This window comes from Arvicola amphibius, chromosome 10 (genome assembly GCF_903992535.2).
Source record: "Arvicola amphibius chromosome 10, mArvAmp1.2, whole genome shotgun sequence".
In the NCBI taxonomy this organism is placed as follows: Eukaryota; Metazoa; Chordata; class Mammalia; order Rodentia; family Cricetidae; genus Arvicola; species Arvicola amphibius.
The window spans coordinates 81,398,490-81,423,573 of record NC_052056.1 but is presented as its reverse complement, the minus strand read 5'-3'; the positions used below and the strand labels follow the sequence as shown (position 1 = coordinate 81,423,573).

Sequence of the window (25,084 nt, the reverse complement as noted above, 5' to 3'; positions counted from 1 at the left end):
GGACTCACGTTGCTTCTGCTTTTTTTTTTTTTTTTTTTTGGCAGTTGCCACCAGAGTTAAGCATGGCCAGTGATGCTCGTTGGAACGGCCACGCACAACTGCTTGGGTATTCTGCTGAGAAAGAAAATAGTCTGCTACTCCCGCGAACCCAGAACTCCTCCTCCCAGCACAGAGGCCAGCAGTACAGACAGCACGCCAAAGGAAGGGCGCGAGCGGCTAAGACTTCCATGAAGCATACATGCCATGAGGAAGGCCTGCCACTGGCTGAGGCCCCCCCCCTCAGTCAGGCTGCTCTCACCTTCACCCACTCTCCCCTTTCACACACAGTGCAATGTCCACCTGTGTGAATTCCACTGTCTAAGAGAAAGTGACTTTTAATGTCTAAATGCTCTGAAGATTAGGGTGGGGCAGGCGTGTACAGGAAAGGAACACCCCTTGGAAAAGGCACACATGTGTGTGCAAGCACACGGAGTGCTTTGTGCTGCCAGCATTCCCAGGGACTTCACTGATCCAACTGTCCGGAACTGTCGGAAATGGCTAAGCCAAGAATTTCAGTCGCGAATATTTCTGGGGTGATTTCGTCTGGAAGTTCTTCTTCGAGGCAGATTTCTGAATCTAGACAGGCAGAAAAAGAAGACCAAATGCCTTTTTCAGGGATAAAGCTCTTAACAAGAGGGAGTTCTAAAACCTAAGGGAATGACGCTAAGCCAGCACTGACTGCTCTTCCAGGGGACCTGGGGTGGATTCCCAGCATCCACACAGTGGCTCAAAACCATCAGTAACTCCAATCCTGTTCCCTCTTTTGGCCTCCCTGGGCATCAGTCATACACACAAGCAAAACACCCATACCCATAAAATAAAACCCTTGAAAAGAAAGAAAAAAGGGGGGGGTGAAGTAGGTAGTATTTTGAGCTAAGGGTCACTTTTGACTCTTGGAACCAGTTTACTAAGGAGGAGAGCCCTATTAACCAAGGTCCTGGCAAACCTGGTTAGACAATAAAAGGAAGTAGTGGCAGGGAGACAGGCCAGGAGTCTGTGTCCGTAGTCTAAGGAGCTGTGGACTGACCGCCAACTACCCTGGGCTTGTGGGTAGAGACTTTGCAAGCCCGAGAGGGTCTGGAAGGGCGGTGTGAACTGGCTCTTCCTGAGAGTACAGTCACACCAGGGACACCTGGGAGTGGCAACTGCTGAGAAGAGGCAGAAGTGGGACATTCTTGGGGTACAGTGAGAAGAGGAAGAGGAGTTTTCATTCATTTGATGCTGGGGGCGGAATCCAGGGCTTTGGGCATGTGAGGAAAGCCCCTACCATCAAGCACACCCCAAGGCTAGCATGACTTCTCCATACAAGTGCTCTCCATACAAGTGAGGATCGAGCTCAGATTCCCAGAGAGACCTCTTACAGCTAGCACCAGGCAGACAGACAGGGATTTGGGGGATAGCTGAGTTGTGAGAACCCTGTCTTCATGAATAGAGTAGAAAATGATCAAGGAAGACACGTGGTGTTCACTTCCGGCCTCCACACTCATAAACAGACACATTTGCATGCATAACTATTCACACACATGCAAACAAGAACACACACCTGCACATCAGATACATGTACACATGCAAGAAAAAGAACTAGACAGGTGGGTGAGGTGGCTCAGCGGGTGAAATTCCTTGTCACTGAGTCTGAAGGCCGGTGTTCTATCATCAGGACCTACATGGTAGAAGGAGAGAACATAAACTCATGTGCACCCACCCCCACACGCACAGAGAGAAATACACACACACACACACACACACACACACACACACACAGAGAGAATAAAAAAAGACATAAAAGAAAATGTTTAAGTAAAAGAACTTAGAGCCAGGTATGGTGCACACCTGTAATCCTGGCACTTAGAAGGCGAAGACAGGAAGATCAGGAAGGAGTCCAAGGCTAGCCCAGTGGTCTCCATAAAGAGACCACTCACAAATTAAAAAAAAAAGAAAGCCAGGCATGGTTGCATATCCCTTTACAGCACTCGGGTGGCAGCAGGTGGATCTCTGTGAGTTTGAAGCCAGCTTTGGCTACATAGTGAGTTCCAGGCCAACCAAGGCTACATAATGAGACTCTAGCTCAGAAAAAAAACAAAGAAAAAGATAAAGAAAGAAAACCAAACACTAGAGAAAGAGAGGAAAGAAATAGACGGGCTGGAGAAATGGCTTAAATGGTTAAGAGCACCAAAGGACCTGGGTTCATTCCCAGCTCTCCCAACTGTCTGTAGCTCCAGCTCCAGGGGATCTGATACCCTCACACAGACACACGTGCAGGCAAGACACCAATGCACATAAAATAAAAGTAATAAATTAAAAAAAAACAAAGAGAAATAGAAAGAGTTTTAAAGTCCTAGTAGCTTGGAGTTGAATTTGTATGACCTACCCAGTTGTCGCCCCTCTCCACAGCTACCCTCCAGGAGTGGCTTTTGTTCATCTACCCAAGCCAGAAAGATGAACCCAGTGTAATAAAGAAAGGAAAGAGGGCTGGGCAGTGGTGGTGCACACCTTTAATCCCAGCAGGAGGCAGAGCAGGCCAGTGTAGACTACTTAGTGAGTTCAAGGACAGCAAGGGCTACACAGAGGGAAACCATGTCTGAGAGTGGGGGGAGGGAGGGAACAAGGCCGGAAAACTGGACAACACCACAGGACGAGCAGAGCGGAGTGAATGCTCTCACCCAGCAGACACGGCCAAGGCTCACTTGCTCTACCATCGCCTACTCTCGGGATTCCCAGCAGACCGACTGTTGTGTGCAGGGTCTTAAGGAGAGTGGCTTGTACCAGTCAGGAGGAACAAATGCCCTTAAGTCTTACAAATTAGTGAGTGGTGGTTACAGGCCCAGACAAAGGCCAAGTACCTCTGACGGAGGTGGCTGCAGGCTCGGATTTCCACCCCTCAGGATTCAGGCCAAACAGCGTTGCGAAGCAGTCATACATCTCCTCCTCCGTCATGTGCTCGCCTGGGCATGGGGGATCAAAGGAGTCCAGTTAACTCTGGGGCTCCATCTCACATCGGGGTTGACAACTATGAGATCCTTTTGTTTGTTGTTTTGAGGCTGGGTCTCCTGTATTTGGGTCTCCTCGGCCTTGCCTCAAACTTTCTATAAAGCTAAGGTGATCATTGAACTCCTGATCTTGCCTCCACCTCCCAAGTGCTGGGATTCCAGATCGGGGTCACCAGATCTGGTTTATGTGGTACTGGAGATCCAACCCAGGCTTTGAGCACACTAGGCAAGCACTCTACAAATGAGCTACGCCTTCGGTCCTTTCCATCTTCCCGCCTTTGCTTCCCAAGTGCTGGGATTTCAGTTGTGCGCCACCCCTCTGGTTACATTTGTTTACTTATTTGTGTGTATGCGTGTGTGCGCACACGGATGCTGTGTATACCGACATGGTGCATGTTTGGAGGTCAAAGGACAGTTTCGGTTCTCCCCTGCCACTCTGGGTCTTAGAGATTGAACTTGGGTCCCCAGTCTTAGCAGTCAGCACATTACCGCTGAGTCATCTTGCTGGCCCAGACAGCTTAAAGAGATGTACCCTGCCATTTCTTTAGATAGAAAGAGTCCTATTCTGTCCCGATACACTCTTATATGGCATTGCAAAGCTGAAAGATGTTGGGGCTTGTAGGAAGAGGCAAGGCAATGAAGGCTGGGCTCTGCCTTAGTTCAGACTTCCTCTGCTCAGAGCCATCCTAGGTTGACTGCGATAAAAAGTCCCATTTGTCAGATGTGCAAGACAGTACAAGATGGCCCTCACATAGCAAGTAGAAATAGACATTCACTGTAGTGTAGTTTGCCATCCCAAACCCATCCTGACTGTATTCTAGCCCAAGGAGATTGATAAACTGGCAAATACCTCCCCATTTTACAAGTCAAACTGGGTGTGGTGGTATATGTCTCCAATCCCAGGACTATGGAGGTTGAGGCAGGAGGATGGAGAGGCTAGCCTGGGCTACAAAACAACAACAACTCAAGGCTAACCTGGGCTGCAAAACAACAAAAGAGCACAGGTGAGCATGCTGAGACTGGGAGTCTTGGAAAGTTGAGAGTGAAGCACACTTTTCTTTAAGTTTTTTTTTTTGCATTTTTATTTATTTATTTTGTGGGTGGAGATGGGGGCACATGCCATGGCCTGTGCTTGGAGGTCAGAGTACAGTGTTTTCCACTTTGTGAGTTCTGGGAGTTGAACTTAGGTCATCGGGCTCTGCGGCAAACACCTTTACCCACTGTGTCATCTTGCTGGCCCACGAGTCACATGGTCCCCATTTCTAGGTCAGGGACCTTCTCATTAACCCACACTTGTCAGATATGCAAGACACTACAAGGTGGCCCTGTCCCATGGCTGTTCGTCATGACAGATGGGGACCCCATGTGTCTGCCTGCCCTAACGAGGCCTCCTCTGCTGGGAATGGCTCAAGGACATTACCACCTTACCTTTAGTGAGGAGCAAGTTCAGGAAGTCCTCTCTGCGAATAACCTTTTTCCCTTGGGAATTGGTGAAACCCAGCACGTTAAAGCTCTCCTGGATGCCGGCCATGGTGTTACCGTAAGGCGGCCTATGATTAAGATAAACCTTGAGGAAATCTGGCAAGTTGATTTTGTCAATCAGCTTCCCTGTGTCCACGTATTCGCTAAACTTGATCTCGTTAAACATGTCCTCAATCTATAGAAGAAACCAGGAAATGAAGCAAAGACTGTGGTCAACACAAAAGATACTTGTTTATGCCACTTGGGAAAGCTGCAGAGGAGCATGAGTTTGTGGGTTGCGTGATGTCCCGCCAACCTTGGTGACCTTATTAGAAATGAGGTCATGCTGGAGTAGGGTGCCTTCCAATCCAATATGTCCATCACTGCACCATTAGCTTGGAGCTGAACACAGAGTGGTAACCATTCACACCTGTTTCCTCATGGTCAGGAAACAAAATGTGTCAGAATGTAGGAGGAGCCCAAAAGAGTCAGCCCGACAGCTGTCCCAGGGAGCATGTGGCACCGATGGCACTGACTGTAGAAGCTAGCAGAGGGTAAAACTGTTGTGTTAGCACATTCTCGGCCCTGGACTTGGTCTTTAGCATCGAAATAGAATAAACTCATAAATAATTTGTTTAAAGATTTACTTTTTAAAACTATGACCATGCATGTGTCCCTCTTTGTGTACACACATGTGAGTTCAGGTACCTGTGTCGGCCAGAAGAGGGCGTGGAGTCCTTTGGAGCTGGAGTCCCAGGGGGTTCTGAGACCACCTGATGTGTGGGTGCAAGGAGAGGAGAGGGGCGAGCACTCTTTGCCCCTGAGCCATCTTTCCAGTCCCTAATTTCTATTGTTTTTAAGCCACCTTGTCTGTGGCACTTCGTCCTACCCTGATGATGTCATACTGTCCATACCATGGGGACTCTATGTCTCTTTCCACACTGAGGACCACACAGTAGATCAACCACTTCCTCACCCTGAGAGATACGTGTCAGTTTGCTTAAAGGGTAGGATCTACCCAGGCTTGGTGGTACACACCTGTTTCTGTGGTCAGGAAGCAGTGATACTACCGTAAGTTCCAGACCAATCTGTGCCCACATTGCAAGTTCTAAGCTAGCCAGGGCTAGATAGCGAGATGCTGTTTCAATAAACAAAAGAGTACTTCCCAAACCATGAAGATAGAATCTTCAAGAACTTAAAACTAAGCTTGGCTAAATGAGAACTTTAATGAGAAACTCAAATATGTGACTTATGCCCTAGTAAATTCTTTTTCTGAATTAGTTTTACAATTTGGTATACAGCCAGTTGTGGTGATACATGCCTTTAATTACAGCACTCAGGAGGCAGAAACAGAGGCAGGTGGACCTCTAAGTTCAAGGCCAACCTGGACTGCACAGCTGGTTTCAGGTCAGTCAGAGCTACATAATGAGACCTTGTCTCAAAAAAAAAAAGAAAGAGAGAGAGAGAGAGAGAGAGAGAGAGAGAGAGGAGAGAGAGAGAGAGAAAGGAAAGGAAAGGAAAGAATTCTAAGAAGTTCACAAAACCATATTAGAACTGATAAAAAGTGTTAGTGATATTTCAGGGTATGATATCAGTATGTATCAATATGGGAAAAATCAGAGCTGGAGAGATGGCTCAGCAGCTAAGAGCAGTGGCTGCTCTTGCAGAGGACCCGGGTTTGCTCCCCAGCACCTACATGGCAGCTTGTAACCATCTGTAACTCCAGTTCTGGCGCCCTCTTCTGACCTTAGCAGGCACTGTATGCATATGGTGCACACACACGAAGGTAAAACACTCACATAAAATAAAAGGTTCAATATATGAAAATCAATTGTATTTTTATACAATGAATACAATGAAGATTAAGAAAATAATTCTGCTGGGCCATGGTGGTGCACACCTTTAATCCCAGCGCTGGGGAGGCAGAGGCAGGTGGATTTCTGTGAGTTTGAGGCCAGCCTGGTCTACAGAGAGAGTTCCAGGACAGCTAGGACTACATAGAGAAACCCTGTCTCCAAAAACAAAAAACAAAGAAAGAAAAATAGAGAAATAATTCCATTTCTTTTTTAAATGTATGCATGAGTGTGTGTGTGTGTGTGTGTGTGTGTTGTAATGTATGGGTACATGTGTGGCACAGGGCACACGTGAAGAACAGAGGACACCATGTGGGTTTGACATTTATCTGTGGAGCCATCTCACCAGCCCAATGATTTTATTTCTAGTAGCATCAAATTCAATAAATACTTAGGAATAATTTTAACAAAAAAGGCTTAAGCTCTAAAAACTATAAAATAATGTTGACATTAAATTAAGGAAAAGATTCCCTTACTTGGCACTTGGAAGACTCAATGGTGTTAGGTGACTGCACTCCAGGTGACGATTGGTCACTTGTCTAGCATGTCCCAGACCTTGAGTCCACCCTCAGCAGCACCAGAGACCCCATCCAGCTTCTTTGGTTATTGTGAAAAGTGACAAGCTGATTCTGAAATTAATACTGCAAGAATCGACAAAATAGTAGAAAAAAGCAGAAGAGACAAAATCGTAGGGATGAAGTAGACCAAAGCTTAAGGGTGCACGCTCCCCGCTTCTCAGTTTGAAAACTCACTGCTGTCCTACAGCCACCAACATGGTGTGGCTCCAGCGGAGTGGCAGACAGTTTACTGAAAGGGATTTAGAGCATGGAAAGAAGCTGGCAAGATGGCTCAGAGGTTAAGACTGCTTGCTGCTCTTGCAGGGGACCTGAGTTCGGTTGCAGCATCTATAATTGGTGGCTCACACCCTGTGATTCCAGACCCAGCGCCCTCTCCTGGCCTCTGTGCACGCGCGCACGCGTGTACACACACACACACACACACACACACACACACACACACTCACACACACACACACACACACACACACTGTGATGATCTATGGTGCTAAATTCCTGCTTCCACCATATGGATCTTGGATATTGAACTTACATCATCAGGCTTGTGACTGAACACCTCTACCCACTGAGCCATCTTGCCAGCCACAGACGTTTTGCTGTTTTTAGTCTTAAATTTTATTTTCTATTATTCTATTTGAGACAGGGCCTCACTGAGTAGCCCTGACTTGCCCAGGATTCACTAGGTAGACCAGGCTGACCCAAAACTCTCGGAGATGCACCTGCCTCTGACACCAGAGTGCTAAGGTTAAAGACACGGACCACCATGGTCTGACTTAATTTTTATTTTTGCCTCCAGCCAGTTACTCATAACTTTTATAATTACTTTTGAAGTCGCCAACAAACTAAAGGATAAAATCATGGGCATCTGTCTGTTCCTCCACGCGCTACTTTCCTGAGCCGCCAGGTTTCGGGAAAAACTACGGAAACTTTTCCATCTCCTGCCACCTCGCTGGCTCACTCGGCTTTGTTACGGGAGCACACGTCTCTAAAGCAGGGTTATTTACTTTCATTGTAAGGGTACTTAGAAGAAAACGAGATTGTTCACAACCTGTTGCTCTCAAGCTGCTGCCAGCACAGTTGCAGCCTGCTAGGTAGGGCCTCTGTTTTCATTCTTCCCCTTGCGGAATGTTGCCACCTAGATCCATGTGTCAGTGTTGGAGGGAAAAAGGTGCAACCATCTTCCCGGCGTGTGAAGCGGAACTGCTGGATGCTGGCAGCCTGAGCTCCTGGGAATAGCATTATTGGTTATGAGGAGCTGTAACTGAAACTGTGTGCACTGCGTGTGAGGACACTGCTTCCCAGTTAGCGCTTACCGGGTTTGCAGTTGGCATGGCTGTGCACTATTATATATGCACGGATTATATAGGAATTTTTATGCATATTAAAAAGAGCATATTAACATGTTATGTTATATGAATAATACAAGGCAAAAGATGAGTACTATCTGAAGAGAAACCTTTAATTTCAATCATTATGAAGATTTATTTATTGTTAGTTTATGTGCATGAATGTTTGCTTGCATTATGTTATGTATGGGCACCATGTGTATGACTGGTGACTGTGAGGACCAGAAGGGGTGTCAGACCCCGTGAAACTGCAGTTTCTGATGACTGTGAGCTGTCATGTGGGTGCTGGAAACTGAGCCTGGTACCCTCTGAAAGAGCAGTAGGTCTTTTTTTTTTAATAGTTACTTATTTTTATTTTCTGTGCATTGGTGTTTTGCTTGTATGCCTGTTAGGAAGTCAGATTCCCTGGATCTTGAGTTACAGACAATTGTGAGCTGCCATGTGGGTGCTGGGAATTGAACCAGGGTCCTCTGGAAGAACAGTCAGTGCACTTAACCACTAAGCCATCTCTCCAGCCCCAAGATCAGTAACTCTTAACTGTAGTTACTGCCACCTTTCCAGTTCCAATTTTAATGATAATTAAAATACTATTGGGGCTGAGATGGCTCAGTGGCTAAGAACACTGGTTGCTCTTGCAGAGGACCCAGGTTTGATTCCCACCACCCATATGGCAGCTCACAGCAGACCGTAACTCCAGTGCCAGGGGATCCAATGCCCTTTTCCGGCCTCTGTGGGCACCAGACACGCAGGAGGTATACAAATACACATGCACATGCATGTAAAACACCAATATACACAAACATTTTTAAATGATAAAATGCCAAAAAATTTAATGACTTTAATACTGTTAAGATATCGTATATATTATATATATATATATCTCACCACTACTTACCTAGTAGAGAGTAAAGTTAAGTGACAGTTTCAGAGAGCAGATCTATCTCCAAATACCAACACTGCCATTTTCTGTGTATGGGATCTTGAGTGCATTACTTATGTCCAACTTTCTTATCTTGAGAGAATAGAGCAAAGCACAACACATACACACTGGATGGTTTATGCGTTGCTTAGTCTGGGTTTTATTCTTGTGGGTTTTTTTGAGACATGGTCTCATGCAGTCCGAGTTGGCCTCAGTCTTGCAAAGCAGCTGAGCATGACCTTGAGCTTCGACCTCAGAGGCGGGTGTCTGCACGCCTGGTTTATGTGGCACAGGGCATCACATCCAGGCCTTCCTGTAGGTTAGGTGAGCGCTCTGCCATCTTAGCTACATGCCCAGCCTGTACTGGGTTGTTTTGAAGCACATAAGTAAAGTGTCTGCACAGGGTAGGGACTGAACAGACAGTAATTATACTGTGATTATTATATTTTCTATGTGCTTACTAATTAGAATTCATGTAATTACAATATAAGTTGTAATTCTATGTTAATGACATATGATCAAATTTATAAGTAATAAGTATATAAATTATAATACCTATACATTACCGATGGAATATATGATTTAACTCGATTCCAAGGTAGGGGACTGTGATGACAAAGGAATTGAAATGCCTGCATTAGTCATACCCAGAGAGTCCCAGATCTCAGCGAATGCTGGCGGCACAAACCACTCGGTAGGCGACTTGCTCTTCCTCTCTCAGAGCCACTGCTTGGGCTAGAGATGGCTCAGAGGGTAAAGGGCTTGCTGCACAAGATAGGCTGCCCAAGTTCAATCCCTGATGAGAGAGACTGAATCTAGAAAGTTGTCCCCCGACCCTCACACGCACACATCATATGCACACACAATGATAGTGTTGGCAACTTGGCACCCCCACAGTTCCTTCCTGAGCTGATGTGCAGGTGTTAGTGACAGAGACAGGTTCTGCCGCAGGTCTAAATGAAGCTTGTGCTCAGGAGAACTGTGGGGAGGGATGTGGGCACTCAGTGTCCTCTGTATGTTCTGGTGTGAGGACCACTCTGGAGATTCGGGAGGCCCGGAGGATCACATAGAATGCTCTTCTGTCGTCAGCTGGGCCTTCTATGACATTCTCACCCTGGTCCCTCATCCCCTGAGGCAGTGGGCCATTCCATCAGTCTGGAGAGTTTCCTAGTTCTGAGGGCAGCCCCTGTGCCCAGAGATGCCGATTTCATTAGTGTGGGACACAGAGTCAGTCATACTACTTAAAAGCCACATTATCAGAAATGTGGCGGAGGTTGTGAAGCCTGGCAAGAGTTCTCAGACTGCTCTGACCAAAGTGGTCTGGAGGGCTTGTTAACAAGGGGGATCCCGGCTCAGTGAGCCAGGGGTTGGGGATGAGATTGTGGTACTGCACATGTTCAGTAATATGCTTAGAACCACTCTTCTTGACTGTGGAGGAGGGAGTCACAAAGGTGGCATTCATGCAGAAAAGAGTCACACCAGGCCTGTGGCTTTCGGCGGAGAAAGGACAGGTGGCAGCTGCAGTGCCCGAACTGGTTGTTTGGGTTTGCATCTGTTCCCCTGGGAAGGTGCAGCGAGCGCCTTTCAACTCTGCTTCCTTGGCTTGGCTTCATATGGGAGCAAACGGACGAAGTAAACAGTGATAGACTGTGAGGGACATCCTCTAAAATTTGCAAAAAGCAGGCTGAGAGATGGCTCAGTAGAGAGTGCTTGCTGCTCCATTTCTAGAATGTGTGTCTGGCAGCTCACAACTGCCTGTGACTCCAACTTCAAAGGTTCTGACCCCTCTTTTGACTTCTGAGTACACCTGCATTCACATGCACACACAGATGCACACAGGCAATTAAAAATAAAAATGAGTCAGACCTGGCGGCACACACTTTTAATCCCAGCAGTGGAGAAGGCAGAGGCAGGCGGATGGATCTCTGTGAGTTCAAGGCCAGCCTGGTCTCCACAGTGAGTTTCCGGATAGCTAGGAATATTTAGTAAGAGACCATCTTTAAAAAAAAAATCACAAAAGCTTCTTTTGGAGTAACCATCTCCTGCCCTAGCTTGTGTGGCTTGGCTTCTAGCACTGACTCAGGTTTATTGGAGGTAGAACATTTCGATCTCTCACCTGACAAATAATTGTGTTTATTTACTTATTTACTTAATTTTCTTGATTGTTTGTTTGTTTTTCCAGACAGGCTTTCTTTGAGTAACAGCCCTAGCTGTCCTGGAACTCGCTCTATAGATCAAGCTAGCCGTGAACTCACAGAGATCCACCTGTCTCTGCCTCCCGAGTGCTGGGATTAAAGGCATGCGCCACCACCACCCAGAGAATAGTTTTAAACATTTAGACGTTAGCATGTCGGCCCTTGTTGGTGCTGCTACTGCAGTGCCTACAACACAGGGTGGCCCTAGTCCCTCCCACAGGATGATTTTCCTCAGCCCACTGCTGAGCCCTGAAGACCTTTCGGTTTGCAATCCTTGCTGTCAGTCACAGGAGCCACTGAGGGCTTTTGAATCATGTCTTATAATTACTTTTTTTACGCTCCTTATTAAATGGAGAGGAACATGATGCACTTGAACTGAGCCCATTCTCATTCTCAGAAGAAGGTTCTGGGTGACTGGCATGTTCCCTTCCGTGACTGTCATAGGCTCAAAGGCCTGAAGGGCTCTCCATGTTCCTGACCCCCGCTTCCTGTCGCACAGAGCTCTTTAGAACATCCTGACACACGGCAGTCAGTCCTTCTCCACAGCTCACCCTGCTGCCCACTCCAGCATTTCCACACTGGTCTGGGGCAGAGGAGTGGGCTCACGAGGATGAACCACAGCCAGGCAGATTCTCCATGTGGCTGTGTCTGGAGACTCCCCGGAGCCCCTCTGCTACTCATGCTCCACTCCGCCCTTGAAGCCCAGAGCAGCCTCCTCTCAAGCTGGGGACAAGTCACCCAAGGCCTTACAGAAGCTGGAACCGAAACCGCTGGGAGTATTAACCCTTGAACCACTGGTTTTCTTTTACAGAAAAGATCTCCCGTAGTCCAGGCCAGCGTCAAATTCTATGGGTAGCTGGGGATGACCTTGAACTTCTGATCTTTCTGCCTCCACCTTCAAGCTGGGAGAGAACAGGTGCCACCGCACCTGGTTCCTGTGGCCACACCTTTTTAATATTAATGAGATACTTTTCATGCAGAATGCCTATAGTTTATGCACTTTGACACATAACAGCACAAGCACCAATGTCCTCTTTGAAATCCACAGGTACAAGATTTGTTTTTAGCATAGATATTAGAGCATGTAGAGCATGTCCTTTTGTCTTCATTGTTACAGTCACCGTTTTGTGGTCATAGGTATCAAACCTATGGTATTGCACAGGTTCAGTAAGCTATCTGCCTCCCTTCTATCCATAGTAGGCAGAGAACGTTTACCTCTCCCATCAAAAGAAGCACGTTCTGGCTTCTGTGGCATAGCCACTTCTCAGCAGCACTACGCCTGCACTGTGGGGATGTTCAGTAACAGGAGAGCGACAAACTACCTTGTGGTCTTGCGACAGTCTATCAGTCAACACGCACAGCTACTAGGTAACCAATGGGGGCGGACTCTTCATAGCCTGCATGCATACGTATAAAGATTTAAAAAAGGTGCTCTTGCCTAAATGCCAAGTCCTGTAGCTTTCCTCCAAGTCAAGAGGGTGAGTTGACTAGGTGTCCATGACTCTCAGAAATCCTGGACACTCTGAGGCACCTAGATGCGTGCTGGTTGGTTCCAGTTGCGATATAACAGGGATAGAAATTCCTCTGACAGGCAGATACAGACTCCTACTTGACAAGACAGTTCCACTTCTAGAACAAGCACGAGAGAAATAGGAAGCTATACACAGGAATGTGGCTGCAAATGCTCTGGTCTTCATGATGGTGCCACTCATAACAGCGCATGGTGGGGGCAACCCAAACACTCAGCAAATCATGTACAGACAAATAAATGTGGCAAAGTCACAGGGCTGAAGAGAAGATTATTCAGCAATAAAAGGAATAAAGGGGGATCAGAAAGACGGCTCAGCTTTTAGGAGCACTGACCGCTCTTGCAGAGGGCGTGGATTCTAGCACTGATATAGTGGCTCATAATTATCCATAACTCCAGTTTCAGTGGATTTAACTCCTCTTCTAGCCTCTATAAGCTCCAGGCATGCACGTGGTGCACATACATACATGTAGACAAAATGCTCATTTGGGTAAATAAAACAAATAAATCAAAAGAATTAAAAAAAAAGAACCACCACCACCATCTCCAGCATCATCACCACCACCACCACCACCACCACCACCACCATCACCACTATCATCAAAGAAGCTGAAGAGAAGGCTCAGCAGTAAAAAGCAGTTACCACTTTTAAGAGGACAGAATGCCTTCTTCTGGCCTCTATAAGCAACTATATTCATGTGCACAAACCCACACAGAGACACACAAGTAATTAAAAAACAATAAGAAGCCAGGCAGTAGTGGCGCGCATCTTTAATCCCAGCACTCAGGAGGCAGAGGCAGGTGGATCTCTGAGTTCAAGGTCAGCCTGATCTGCAGAACAAGTTCCAGGACAGCCATGACTACATAGAGAAAAACATGTCTCAAAAAACAAACTAATAATAATAGTAATAGTAATAGTAATAATAATAATAATAATAATAATAATAATAATAATAATAATAATAAGTGTTTGGAGGATTGCTCAGCAGTTAAGAACATTTCTTGCTCTTGCAGAAGATCCAGCTTCAGTTCCCAGCGCCCACATGGTGGCTCACAATCATCCAAAACTCCAGTTCCAGGGGATGTGATCTCCACCTCTTGTCTCTGAGGGCATGCAGGCAAAGCACATACACATATATCAAAAATAAAAAATTACCCAGGCATGGTGATACATGCCTTTAATCCCATCACTCTGGAGGCAGAAGCAGGTGGATCTCTATGAGTTTGAGGCCAGCCTGCTCTACAGAGTGAACTCTAGGACAGCCAGAGCTACACAGTGAGACCCTGTCTCAAATAAAAAAAATTAAATCTTAACAAGAATGAAGGTCTGATGCATGCTACATTCTGAATGAATCTTGAACGCATCAGGCCGAGTGTACTAAGTGAGGCATATCACATTACTGTATGGTCTATTTTTATGAGTGCACTAAGTGAGGCATATCACATACTGTATGATCTATTTTTATGCAATCAAGAATAGACAAGAGTGCACAGACGGAAGACAGATCGGCAGTTGCCAGGGCTGGGGGAGGAGGGGCAGAACGTGGCTGATAACTGTGTAGGGTTTCTTTGGGGGATGATAATATCCTGGGGTTGCACAGGGTTGATGACTGCACATCTCTGTAAAGAACCCCAAATCACTGAACTGCACACAGAAAGCAGGTGCACTGTATGGTGTGTGTTATGTTACAGTAAACCTTTTAATAAGAGCCATAGCAAAAGCAAGCAACACAACTGTTCAATTCTAGAACATTGGCATTTTAGAAAATATATTTTCCCCACCATCACTGTGCTCCATCCAGTCTTTCATAGCCACAAAGCTGGTAGAGATGGACGCATGCTTGCTGTGGAAGCTTCCAGCAGAGGGGATATAAGAAAAGGCACATGCCCTGGGCAGGGTGTGCTTCAGCGGTCAAGTGATTGCCTTGCACAGAAACAAACAAAAATCCCCAGAACTCCGGCAACATTCCGGGATTGCTTTCCTTCTTTGTACCAGGGCACATGTGTCAACACAGAACACCGAGTCAGGGCTCAGCCTGCGTGGTTCAAAGTCTGGCTCAGCCCTCAGAAGCAGAGTGGCAACGCGAGTTTCCTTCCTGCTCCAAGCCTCACTTTTACCACCCGTAAAATGGGCAGACCAAATAAAGCAAGGGTCTGCATGCTTCCTGAGGCCACTGAGAGGACCAAACCCCACAGGGCATCCTTCAAGATGCTAGATACATGCAGAGAGGGCGAGAGGGAAGACCCCATCTGCCTTGCACTTGGCCTTACAGTGCCCTCACCTGCTTTATCCAGAGGCTCTCAGGGATTCTGGGATTTATTTATTTAAATGCTCGCTGAGTGACATCCTTCTCCAGGCCCCGCCCCGTTGGCCAGTCAGGCTTCCCCTAGAACATCTCTCTTAACTTTAGGATGGAAACCACCTGATATTTACTTTTCAGAGCAGGGCCCAACATACTAAGTGTGGTGGGGGCTTAATCAGAGGAGGAAAAGTTATGTGCGTGATCGCTTTCTCAAGTTTCCCCCCTTCCATATGGGTGAGCTTGCACCACTGGCTGCATTTCTACCCCAGCTGGGACCGATTCTAACAGATTAGCACACAGGCGTTCAGAGGATCCTGTGCGTTCATCTCCTGGGTTTTTGTTCTGAATACAAAAGCAATACAACTATATTCTGGTCAGTGAAAAAAACCAAACCGCATGAAAGCATATGTATTAGCCTCCCCTCTTTACAACCACACTGCCTGTGTGGGGAGAGGACGGCAGGTAAGCAAGCAGGCTTTTCACAGACCCTGGAATAGAGGCTGAGAGGAGCCCAGGAGAAGGAGGCTGTCCCCAGGACAGGAGGTAGAAGGTGAGAGCCCAGTGGGATGGAGACCGGCCAGGGAGTCCCACGGTGGGTGGTCACACGCAGCTTAAGGTGAACAGCTGTGGAATGAGGTTAAGCGTGACCCTTTCTGGCGATTTCAAGAAAGCTCTCCTGAGGGAGTGGGCTTCATGTTTGTGTGCAAAGCGAGGAAGATAGGAGCATGGGGCCTGGAGTGACGTGGAGTGCAGAGACTGGGAGGGCCTGGGTCCTCTGGAGGAGACAGACCACGGTCTGCTTTCAGTTGATCCCAGAGGCCCCAGTTGACCTCAGACTGAACGCCATAAAAACAGGAAGAATTATCCCCCCAGCTCGCAGCCCCAGAAATGAGTGTCATCACAGGGTTAGAAGCTGTTCCTTCAGGTTAGACACACGAATGTACAAGTAATAAATCATGATAATTATGATTATTCAATGATACTGGGAATTGAACTCAGAGCCTTCATGCATGCTAGATAAATGTTCTACCACTGACACACCAGAAAGTTCATTTTGAGACAGGACCTCACTAGATTGCCCAGACAGGCCTTGAACTTCTTATTCTCCTGCCCCAGCCTCCCAGGTAGTTGGGATGACAGGCCTGCACTGCCAGCTTTGGCCATACAAGCAGTGATCGAAGATTCTAGAGCCCGTACCCTCGCTCTTGCTCTCCCTCAAGATAGGGTTCAAGATGGATTCTAGACTGGCCTCGGCCTACGGAACTGAGGTCAACACCAGATTTCTTTCTTATCCTCCTGCCTCTGCCTCCTACATATTGGGGTTATAGGAATGCACATGATTTTATGCAGTGTGGGTACTGGGAACCAGGGCTTTCTGCATGCTGTCCAAAGTGCTCCACTGAGCCCACTCAGCAATTTCACTTTTTAGCGGCTCCTGAGTATAGGCCTGCCTTATTTTGTTGATTCTATCTCCCATCATTGCTCATTATAATTATTCCAATTTTTTAAAATTTTATTTATTTATTTATTATTGTAGACCAGACTGGCCTCGAACTTGCAGAGATCCTCCTGCCTTTGCCTCCCAAGTGCTGGGATTAAAGACGTTGCCTCACCACACCCAGTCGGGATACATTCTTAAAATATAATGTGTTGGGGCTGATGAAATGGCCTAGTAGTTCATGGTGCTTGCCACCAAGACTGATAACCTTGGTTTAATTCCTTGGATTCACATGGTAGGAGAGAACCAACTTCAGCAAGTTGTCCTCTGACTTCCACATATGCACCATGGTGTGCGTGTGCGCACACACACACACAGATATAGGCACACACACACAGACACACACACACACAAACGCACACACAGATACAGGCACACAAACACAGACACACAAATGTACACACAGTTGAAAGGTTAAGCAATCACTTATTTCCTCCCTAAATGCCCCTGTACAAGGCTACCACTCCTGAATCTGCCTGGCATGTTAGGGAACTTGGTCCTTGTTCTGAGATCCAGCACTAACATCAGGGATTCTGCTCTTCCCTCTGTCCTTGCAGCTGAATGAGGCCACTGGGCACCATTTGCTCATTTACTCATTCAGTCAATTAACATTTGCTGAGTGCCTGCTATTGGGCGCTTGCTGGGGGCACATATGTTTCTACCAGGATTAGCCTTAAATTTATGGAACAAAGAGGTTGCACTGATGTTAACTTGCCACAAAACCCAGCCCAGATTAAACAGTGCTGGTCAGCAAAATGGAAAGGGGGCTGCAGGAGGGCAGGGAGCGAGCACCAGGCACGGAAGACTGCCGGGCGAGGCGACATAGGGGTTCAAAACACAGAATGAAGGCGTGGAAGATGCCCTCTTCCTTCAGCTGCTCGAGGCGTGCTCACTGCACGTGCGCCATCTGTAGACGAAAGGGGGGTTAGAAACTCTGTGGGGGAAGGTTGTATTCTTGGGAAATTTGTCTTCAGCTTACTGCATTGACTTCAAGTCCAGAGGTGGCTATGATGATATAAGAAAACCGTCCCGTACTCACTAGCCTTGGGGTGGAGAGGGGGAGGAGCTGGTTTGGCTTTGCTCCTGAGTCTTGCCTGTGCCCAAGCTGGCTAGGCCAACTTTTCCATACACTTCTCAGGGAATCGGGGTTGGTGGGTGGGGTAGGGGCACAGTTACATAGGAAGTAGTGTGCCATGAGCTCCAGCAAGAGCCAGGTTTAGAAACGTAAAAGCCCTGAACAGGTTCTTTCCAAATCTTTAAAAAAAAATCTTTAAAATCACTATAAATCTGACATGAGAACAACATCAGAAACATCTGGGCAGCGAGTGCATCAGCTAACGAAGCCTGCACACTGGTGTGGGGCACATCTGGATCATAGGATCTTCAGCCGTCTTTAAGAGCAAAGGCGTCTGTGTGCACAGTGGAGATGGTGCTGGGGTGGAACCTGGACCCCGGCCAGGTGAGACCCACACCACTGAGCTCTGCCTCCAGCCCAAGGAGATGTTTTTCTCATTTGTTTTTTTTTTTTTTTTTTTTTTTTTTTGAGGCAGAGTGTTATGTAGCTCAGGATAGCCTAGGACTAGCCTTATAGCTGAGGATGGCCTTGAACTTTTGAGGGCTGGAGAGAAAGCTCAGTGTTAGTGTGCTGGCTGTAGCATGTGTCAATCCCAGGTTCTATCCCCTGCACAGAAAAGGGTGGGAAACCTTGAATCTCGGAGCCTGGAATCATTTAGGAGGATGAAAAGACACAGGATGCTTTTCATACACTTACCATGCCCCATGGACTGAGCTAACAGCTAGTTATCTACAACATCCTTACAGTAAGCCCAGGATGTGGCTGCCACCATTGTCCCACACAGAGCTGGGGATGGAAGCCACATGCTAGGCAAGAACTCCATCACTGAGCTACATCCCAGGGCCTAGGCAGAATCTCAGCTGGGAACCACTCTATCCTGCTCCAGTCCTTACAGTGAACATGAACGGAAACTAACTTTAGACTCTAGCAAGGGTAGGTGGCCAGGCCTGGCGGCCTGGGCAGTATGTGCTCCTGGACAGTGATGAGGTCAGGCCCACTCTTACCAAGCGGTGAACAAGGCTCCAGAAAGGAAGCTCTTCTCAATATCTATGCTTGTGGTCTTCTAGGCACAGGCAGGGGCAAGAACGGACCACAGTCTGAGGCATAGGACAGGCAGGGGTGAGGACAGACCACAGTGTCTGTCTGAGGCATAGGCACAGGCAGGGGTGAGGACGGACCACAGTCAGAGGCACTGGCACAGGCACAGGCACAGACAGGGGTGAGGATGGACCACAGCCTGAGGCATAGACACAGACAGGGTGAGGACAGACCACAGTCTGAGGCAGAGGCACAGGCAGGGGTGAGGACGGACCACAGCCTGAGGCAGAGGCACAGGCAGGGGTGAGGACAGACCACAGCCTGAGGCAGAGGCACAGGCAGGGGTGAGGACAGACCACAGCCTGAGGCAGAGGCACAGGCAGGGGTGAGGACGGACCACAAGCCCAAGGAAGCACAAAGGCAAGTGAGGCCAGGAGAGGATACTTCCTGGCTCTGCTTCTGACGCTCTGGCTTCTGTTAAGCTGTACGCTGCCTCTACTTCAGGACTTGGGTTCTTTGAATCTAAACCTGGCATGACTTAGGTACCTGTGACTTATAGCCAGAGAAGATTCCTGACCAATAACCATGCAGTGTTTGTTGAGTCCTTCATCCTCGATGGGTGAGTAGCCCTGGGAAATGCCACTCAGAGCTGGTGTCTGAGGCAAGGGCTTTCCATGTGGGTGTATATCTGAGAGACCTTGAACAGAGGTGACTTCAGATGGCCTGGCTCCTCTCCTGGCTGGCTATGGTATTCAGACTGTGGTGAGGCCTAGGAATCCATCTCACTTGACAAATGTTCAAAGTAATTCTAATAAAATGGCCAGTTTGGAAACCAAGGTCTAAGAATGTTACAGCGGTAAAGGTGGGACAAGGTGTCACTGGTGCCTTTAATTCCAGCACTCTGTGAGTTTGACACCAACCTGGTCTACATGACAAGTGTCAGGCCAGAGTTACACGGGGAGACCCTATAAAAAAAAATACAGCTTTGAGGAAGAATTAAACAAAACAAAACAAATCAAAAAGATAAATGAGCCTGAATTCCTGGGTGTGGCCTCAGAACAGCAGGACCATGTGACGCCAGCACCACCTCAAGGAAGACGTCTATGTGGGTCGGACATGCTTCCCTGATCCATGATCACAGGTGAGTGCTACCACACCTGGCTGGCAACAGGGCCTAAAAGCTCATGTTGTGCTTGGACTCTGAATCATGGAAAGAGATCCATATACAAGACACACACAGAGATGCTCGCTGGGTCTCTACAGCCAAATGCTCCAGACAGCCCCAACTTCTGTCAGCTGGGAGAGGAGTCAGCTAGGTCATGCCTCTTTTTTTTTTTTTTTTTTTTGGTTTTTCGAGACAGGGTTTCCCTGTAGTTTCTAGAGCCTGTCCTGGAACTAGCTCTTGTAGACCAGGCTGGCCTCGAACTCAGAGATCCGCTTGCCTCTGCCTCCTGAGTGCTGGGATTAAAGGCGTGTGCCACCACCGCCCAGCTTAGGTCATGCCTCTTAAAGGCATGGAGTTTTCACCGAGAAATTTTTACAACCAAGCTCACAAAACAATGGAAACTTAGTATGCTGATGCTATGCACGTAAACATACCCTCACTAAACTACTTATGTATATGCAGTCTAATGCTGACGTACAGAGATGTACATATTTATATCACAGAATGCCAATTCTTTGTTTAAAAATGCAGATATGACTATATCACAAATAAACAATAAAAAAGAATTTGCCAAAATATTAAGTGGTTGTCTCAATAACTTTGAGTTTTTTGTTGTTTTGGTTTTTGAGACAGGCTAGCCTCAAATTTGCTATGTAGCTGAGGATAACCTTGAACCTTTGAAGCTCCTGCTTCCACATCCCAAGTGCTGGGATTACAGTACAAGCTACCACAGCCAGGTTATATGGTGCTGGGGGTTAAAGCCAGGGATTGGTGCATGGTAGGCAAGGATTCAACCACACAATAACATCCTCACCCATAGTCCTATCTTGTATATTTTAAAAAGTTATGCAAACATTTATTTTTATTTTTTAACTTGTTTAAGGTTTTATTTTTAGGGTAGTCCATGCACCATATGTGTGCAGTGTCCACAGGGGCCAGAAGAGAACATCAGATCTCTTGGAATTAGCATTTTAGATGGTTCTGAGCTGCCATGTGGGTGCTGAAAATTGAATCTGGGTCCTTTGGAAAAGCAGTCAGTGTTCTTAACCACTGAACCATCTCTCCAGCCCTGAAGTTAATTTTTTAATGTGTGTGTTGTATTAGCTCAAGACCTTACACACACTAGGCAAATGCGTTATCACTATCTATACCTCAAACCCAAAATATATTTCTTATTGGGATGGCTCAGTGGGTAAAAAGCTTTCTGTGTAAGTAAGCAAGCATAAGGACCCGAGTTCAGATTCCAGGACCTAAGTAGAGCCAGGTGCAGCAGCAGCACCTGATACTCCAGTGCTGGGCAGCACAGACACAGGTGCATACTGGGAGCTCACTGGTCAGTCAATCTAGCCAGAAAAGTGAGCTCCAGCCACAGTGAGAGACACATTCACAAAATAAATAAAATAGAAATAAATAAATAAAGACGTTGGGGAGATGGCTCAAAGCCATTTGTGGGGCAGTGGTGGCGCACACCTTTAATCCTAGCACGTGGGAGGCAGAGGCAGGCGGGGGTCTCTGTGAGTTGGAGGCCAGTCTAGTCTCTACAGAGTTAGTTTCAAGACAGCCAGGGTTACACACAGAGAAACCCTGTCTTGGGGGTGGGGGTAAGTAATTGCCACTTGACAATACAAACCTGGCAACTTGAGTTCAATCCCCGGAACACATGGGAGAACATACTCTATGAAGGTGTCCTCCTGCCTCCACACATGTATCATGGTATGTACATGCCTCCAACAAAATAAAATTTTAAGCTGGGCAGTGGTGGCACACATCTTTAATCCCAGCTCTCGGGAGGCAGAGGCAGTGGATCTATGTGAGTTTGAGTCCAGCCTGGTCTACAGAGTGAGTTCTAAGACAGCCAAAGCTACACAGAGAAATCCTGTTTTGTTTTGTTTTTTTTAAAAAAAAAAAAAACCAAATAAATAAATATATTTTTTTAAAAAGGACAAGCGCAGATAGGACAATACCCCCATACTCCCACATGCAAATACCACACACAAACTCAAAATAAGTATCTTTCTGTTTGTTTCAACACAGGGTTTCCCAGTAGCCATGGAGCCTGTCCTAGAACTTGCTTTGTAGACCAGGCTGGCCTCAAACTCACAGAGATCCTCCTGCCTCTGCCTCCTGAGTACTGGAATTAAAGACATGTGCCACCACTGCTTGGCTGAAAAATGTCTTAAAAAGAACATATTTTTTTTCTAGAGAATTTCTAACCAAACGGAAAGTGCTTATGACATATTGTACTATGTGTGGACACAGACAGTCATACATATTCAGTGCGGTGACCATCCACTGTATAAATGCGTAAGAGGCAGGAGAATAGTGGTGACTGTCAGCCTGGGTGGCAGGACTCTAAGTAACTCTTTCTTCATTCCCAGATCTTCTGCAGTGAGGATGTCTCACATTGCAGCTCAGAAAGGGAATACTCTAAGTTATATTTAGAGCAGTTCATGTGAGGAACATACAAGGGCTTCTTGACCCTGTCCGGAGTTGCCGGTGTTGGGGGATTTTTGCCATGTGGTCAGACTGATGTCTGAGCTAGAGTCAGGACCAGCATCCGCACAGCTTCCAGAGTTGCCCCAAGAACATGCACTAGGTTAACAGCAACTGTACAGAGGACAACACAGCTCGAGCTCTCTCTGCAGGCCCGGCGATGAGCTCCCTGCCTTGAACACACCATCCCGCTGAAGCCCAGGGTTCGAGCCTTTGCCCAGGGAGGGCAGAGCTAGACTAGCCTCACATGCCCAGCTCTGCTCGTCAGTTCATCCTCCAACTCTCTTAAGTTGCAGGTTTAGGGCTGGAGAGGCTACTCAGTGGTAGCTCTTCCAGAGGACCCAGGCCTGGTTCCCAGCACCCACATGATGGCTCACAATTGTCTGTGACCCCAGTTCCAGGCAATCTAGCACCCTCTTTTGGCCTGCAAGGGCTCCAGTATACACACATGGTACACAAACATACATGCAGGCAAAACACCCATACATATTAAATAAAAATAAATACATCTTTTAAAGATTACGGGTTGCAACCCTCATATGGGGTCATGCAATGAACCGTCAGGGAGGGGCTGCAACGAGCTTGGCAGCAGTGAATGTTTCTGCAGACGCAACTGAAATGTGCTCCAAGCAAGCATGCAATCAACCCCAGGGGCGCATGGCAGCACTTCCTCTGCAGCCTTAGTTCTGAACACACACGTGCATATTTGCCACGAATGCCACCATGCCACAAAACAGCACAGAGTGCCGCTGCAAACCTCAGCTGGGATCCAGGGCTATCTACTACTGCAGGCTGCAGTGTCTTTCCTGCAGAACTACGCTCACGTGACTACAGAAAAAAAAGACTTTTCCTATTTCCCAACCATTGCTGCTATGATGTGAGTATTACAATATATTCGGAATAGACTCCAGTAGAAGTTTGATTTTTTTTTTTTTTGTCCTCTGTCCTGGGGATTGAACCTAGGGCCTCAGGTTTGCCAGGCAAGAGCTCTGTTGATGAGCTAGACCCTCAACCCAAAACGCTTGATTTAAGAATTGCTGTTTGAGTTGCTGACTCAAGTTTGTTTTTTTTTTGTTTTTTGTTGTTTTTTTTTTTTTTGGTTTTTCGAGACAGGGTTTCTCTGTGGCTTTGGAGCCTGTCCTGGAACTAGCTCTTGTAGACCAGGCTGGTCTCGAACTCACAGAGATCCGCCTGCCTCTGCCTCCCGAGTGCTGGGATTAAAGGCGTGCGCCACCACCGCCCGGCTCAAGTTTTTTTTTTTTTAATCACTAAATAAATTTTGATTTGGAATTAGACTTTCCAACAATTCCTAAATGACCCTAAACACACCCTATGTTTTTTGGCATCATGTGAAGCAGTATTCTTGGTATTAACGATTATAAAATCACATCTCAGCCGCCTCTGAGAGGCACTGAAGGTGCTCTTCATCTCTTCATCTCACAGCATTGGACATTTAGCTAAGATTCATTTTTTTTTCAAGACAGGGTTTCTCTGTAGCTTTGGAGCCTGTCCTGGAACTAGCTCTGTAGACCAGGTTGGCCTCGAACTCACAGAGATCCACCTGCCTCTGCCTCCCCCCGGCTTAGCCATCACTGCCCGGCTAAGATTCAATTCTTTATGTAAGAAGAAATGAGCACAAGCATCTCACTAGTATGCAAAATTGTTTTGTCTTCAACAAGTGGTAAAACTGTATGGAAACCACAAGATTCCTTCTTTGTCATTTATTACCAGCAGTTGTTTGATTTGTGTACCTGTTTTATACACTAATATACCCAGAGTTGTGCAAAGAAGGGTTTGCAGGCTGGGTGTGGTGGCACACGCCTTTAATCCCAGCACTTGGGAGGCAGAAGCAGGCGGATCTATGAGTTCGAGGCCAGCCTGGGCTACAGAGTGAGTTCCAGGACAACCAGAACTACACAGAGATCCTGTCTCAAAGGGAAAGGGGGGGGGGGTACGGGCAGGCAGCAAAGGCTTAGGAGGCCCCTCTGCAGGTAACAGCACACATCCATGAGGAATTCTGCCTGGGGAATGGGCACATCTTCATCCCAGTCAGTCTCTCAGCTCATCTGGCACGCTTCCAGGCTGGCCTGCAGTGACTGCTCCCAGAGGCGCCTGATATGAATAGCCCATCCTAGCGCTGGTCTTATGTGTCTGTACCTACCTTCTCCTCTGACGGGTAAAAGCCGATCGCTCTCATGACAAAAGGGAGCTCCGACAGGCAGATATGTTCCGACACCTGCCTGGTCTCCATCGTATCGATACCTTGACTGCGAATCTGAGAATAGTAGAAGTAGTCCTCCAGCTCCTGCGTGGAACCAAACAGAAACGGCACACGGCAGTCAGATACAGCCAGGAAGGGGATGCTTTCTACAAAGCGTATTCTAAGCTTAGTAGGGAGGAGGGGGCTTTACGGAAAAGCATAGAGGGCTCGTCTCTAATGTCTGCCTTGACTAGATGTCCCCAGGAAGTGTTTGATGACAATTACCCTGTAGAATTTTCCTTCTCTGCCACCAGGCACCAGACCGTAGAATGGGGTCAAGTCTTCGCCCCCAAGAGAAACGGCCGCCTCCAGGGCACTGGAACAATAGAAACATCATCATTAGGAA

General features: G+C 47.2%; 1 protein-coding gene across 1 annotated transcript in view; it reads right to left on the bottom strand.

The window, feature by feature from the left end:
- Positions 1-367: 367 nt before the first annotated feature.
- Positions 368-25,084, bottom strand: part of Cfap251 (cilia and flagella associated protein 251) — a 90,437-nt gene continuing 65,720 nt past the window's right edge. Inside the window, exons 17-21 of the mRNA XM_038344451.1 lie at positions 24,964-25,054; positions 24,640-24,783; positions 4,455-4,683; positions 2,880-2,981; positions 368-615 (exon numbers count right to left, since the gene is read on the bottom strand). Coding sequence (XP_038200379.1) covers positions 503-615; positions 2,880-2,981; positions 4,455-4,683; positions 24,640-24,783; positions 24,964-25,054 — 679 coding nt within the window. The 3' untranslated portion in view covers positions 368-502. The remainder of the gene's footprint in view (positions 616-2,879; positions 2,982-4,454; positions 4,684-24,639; positions 24,784-24,963; positions 25,055-25,084) is intronic.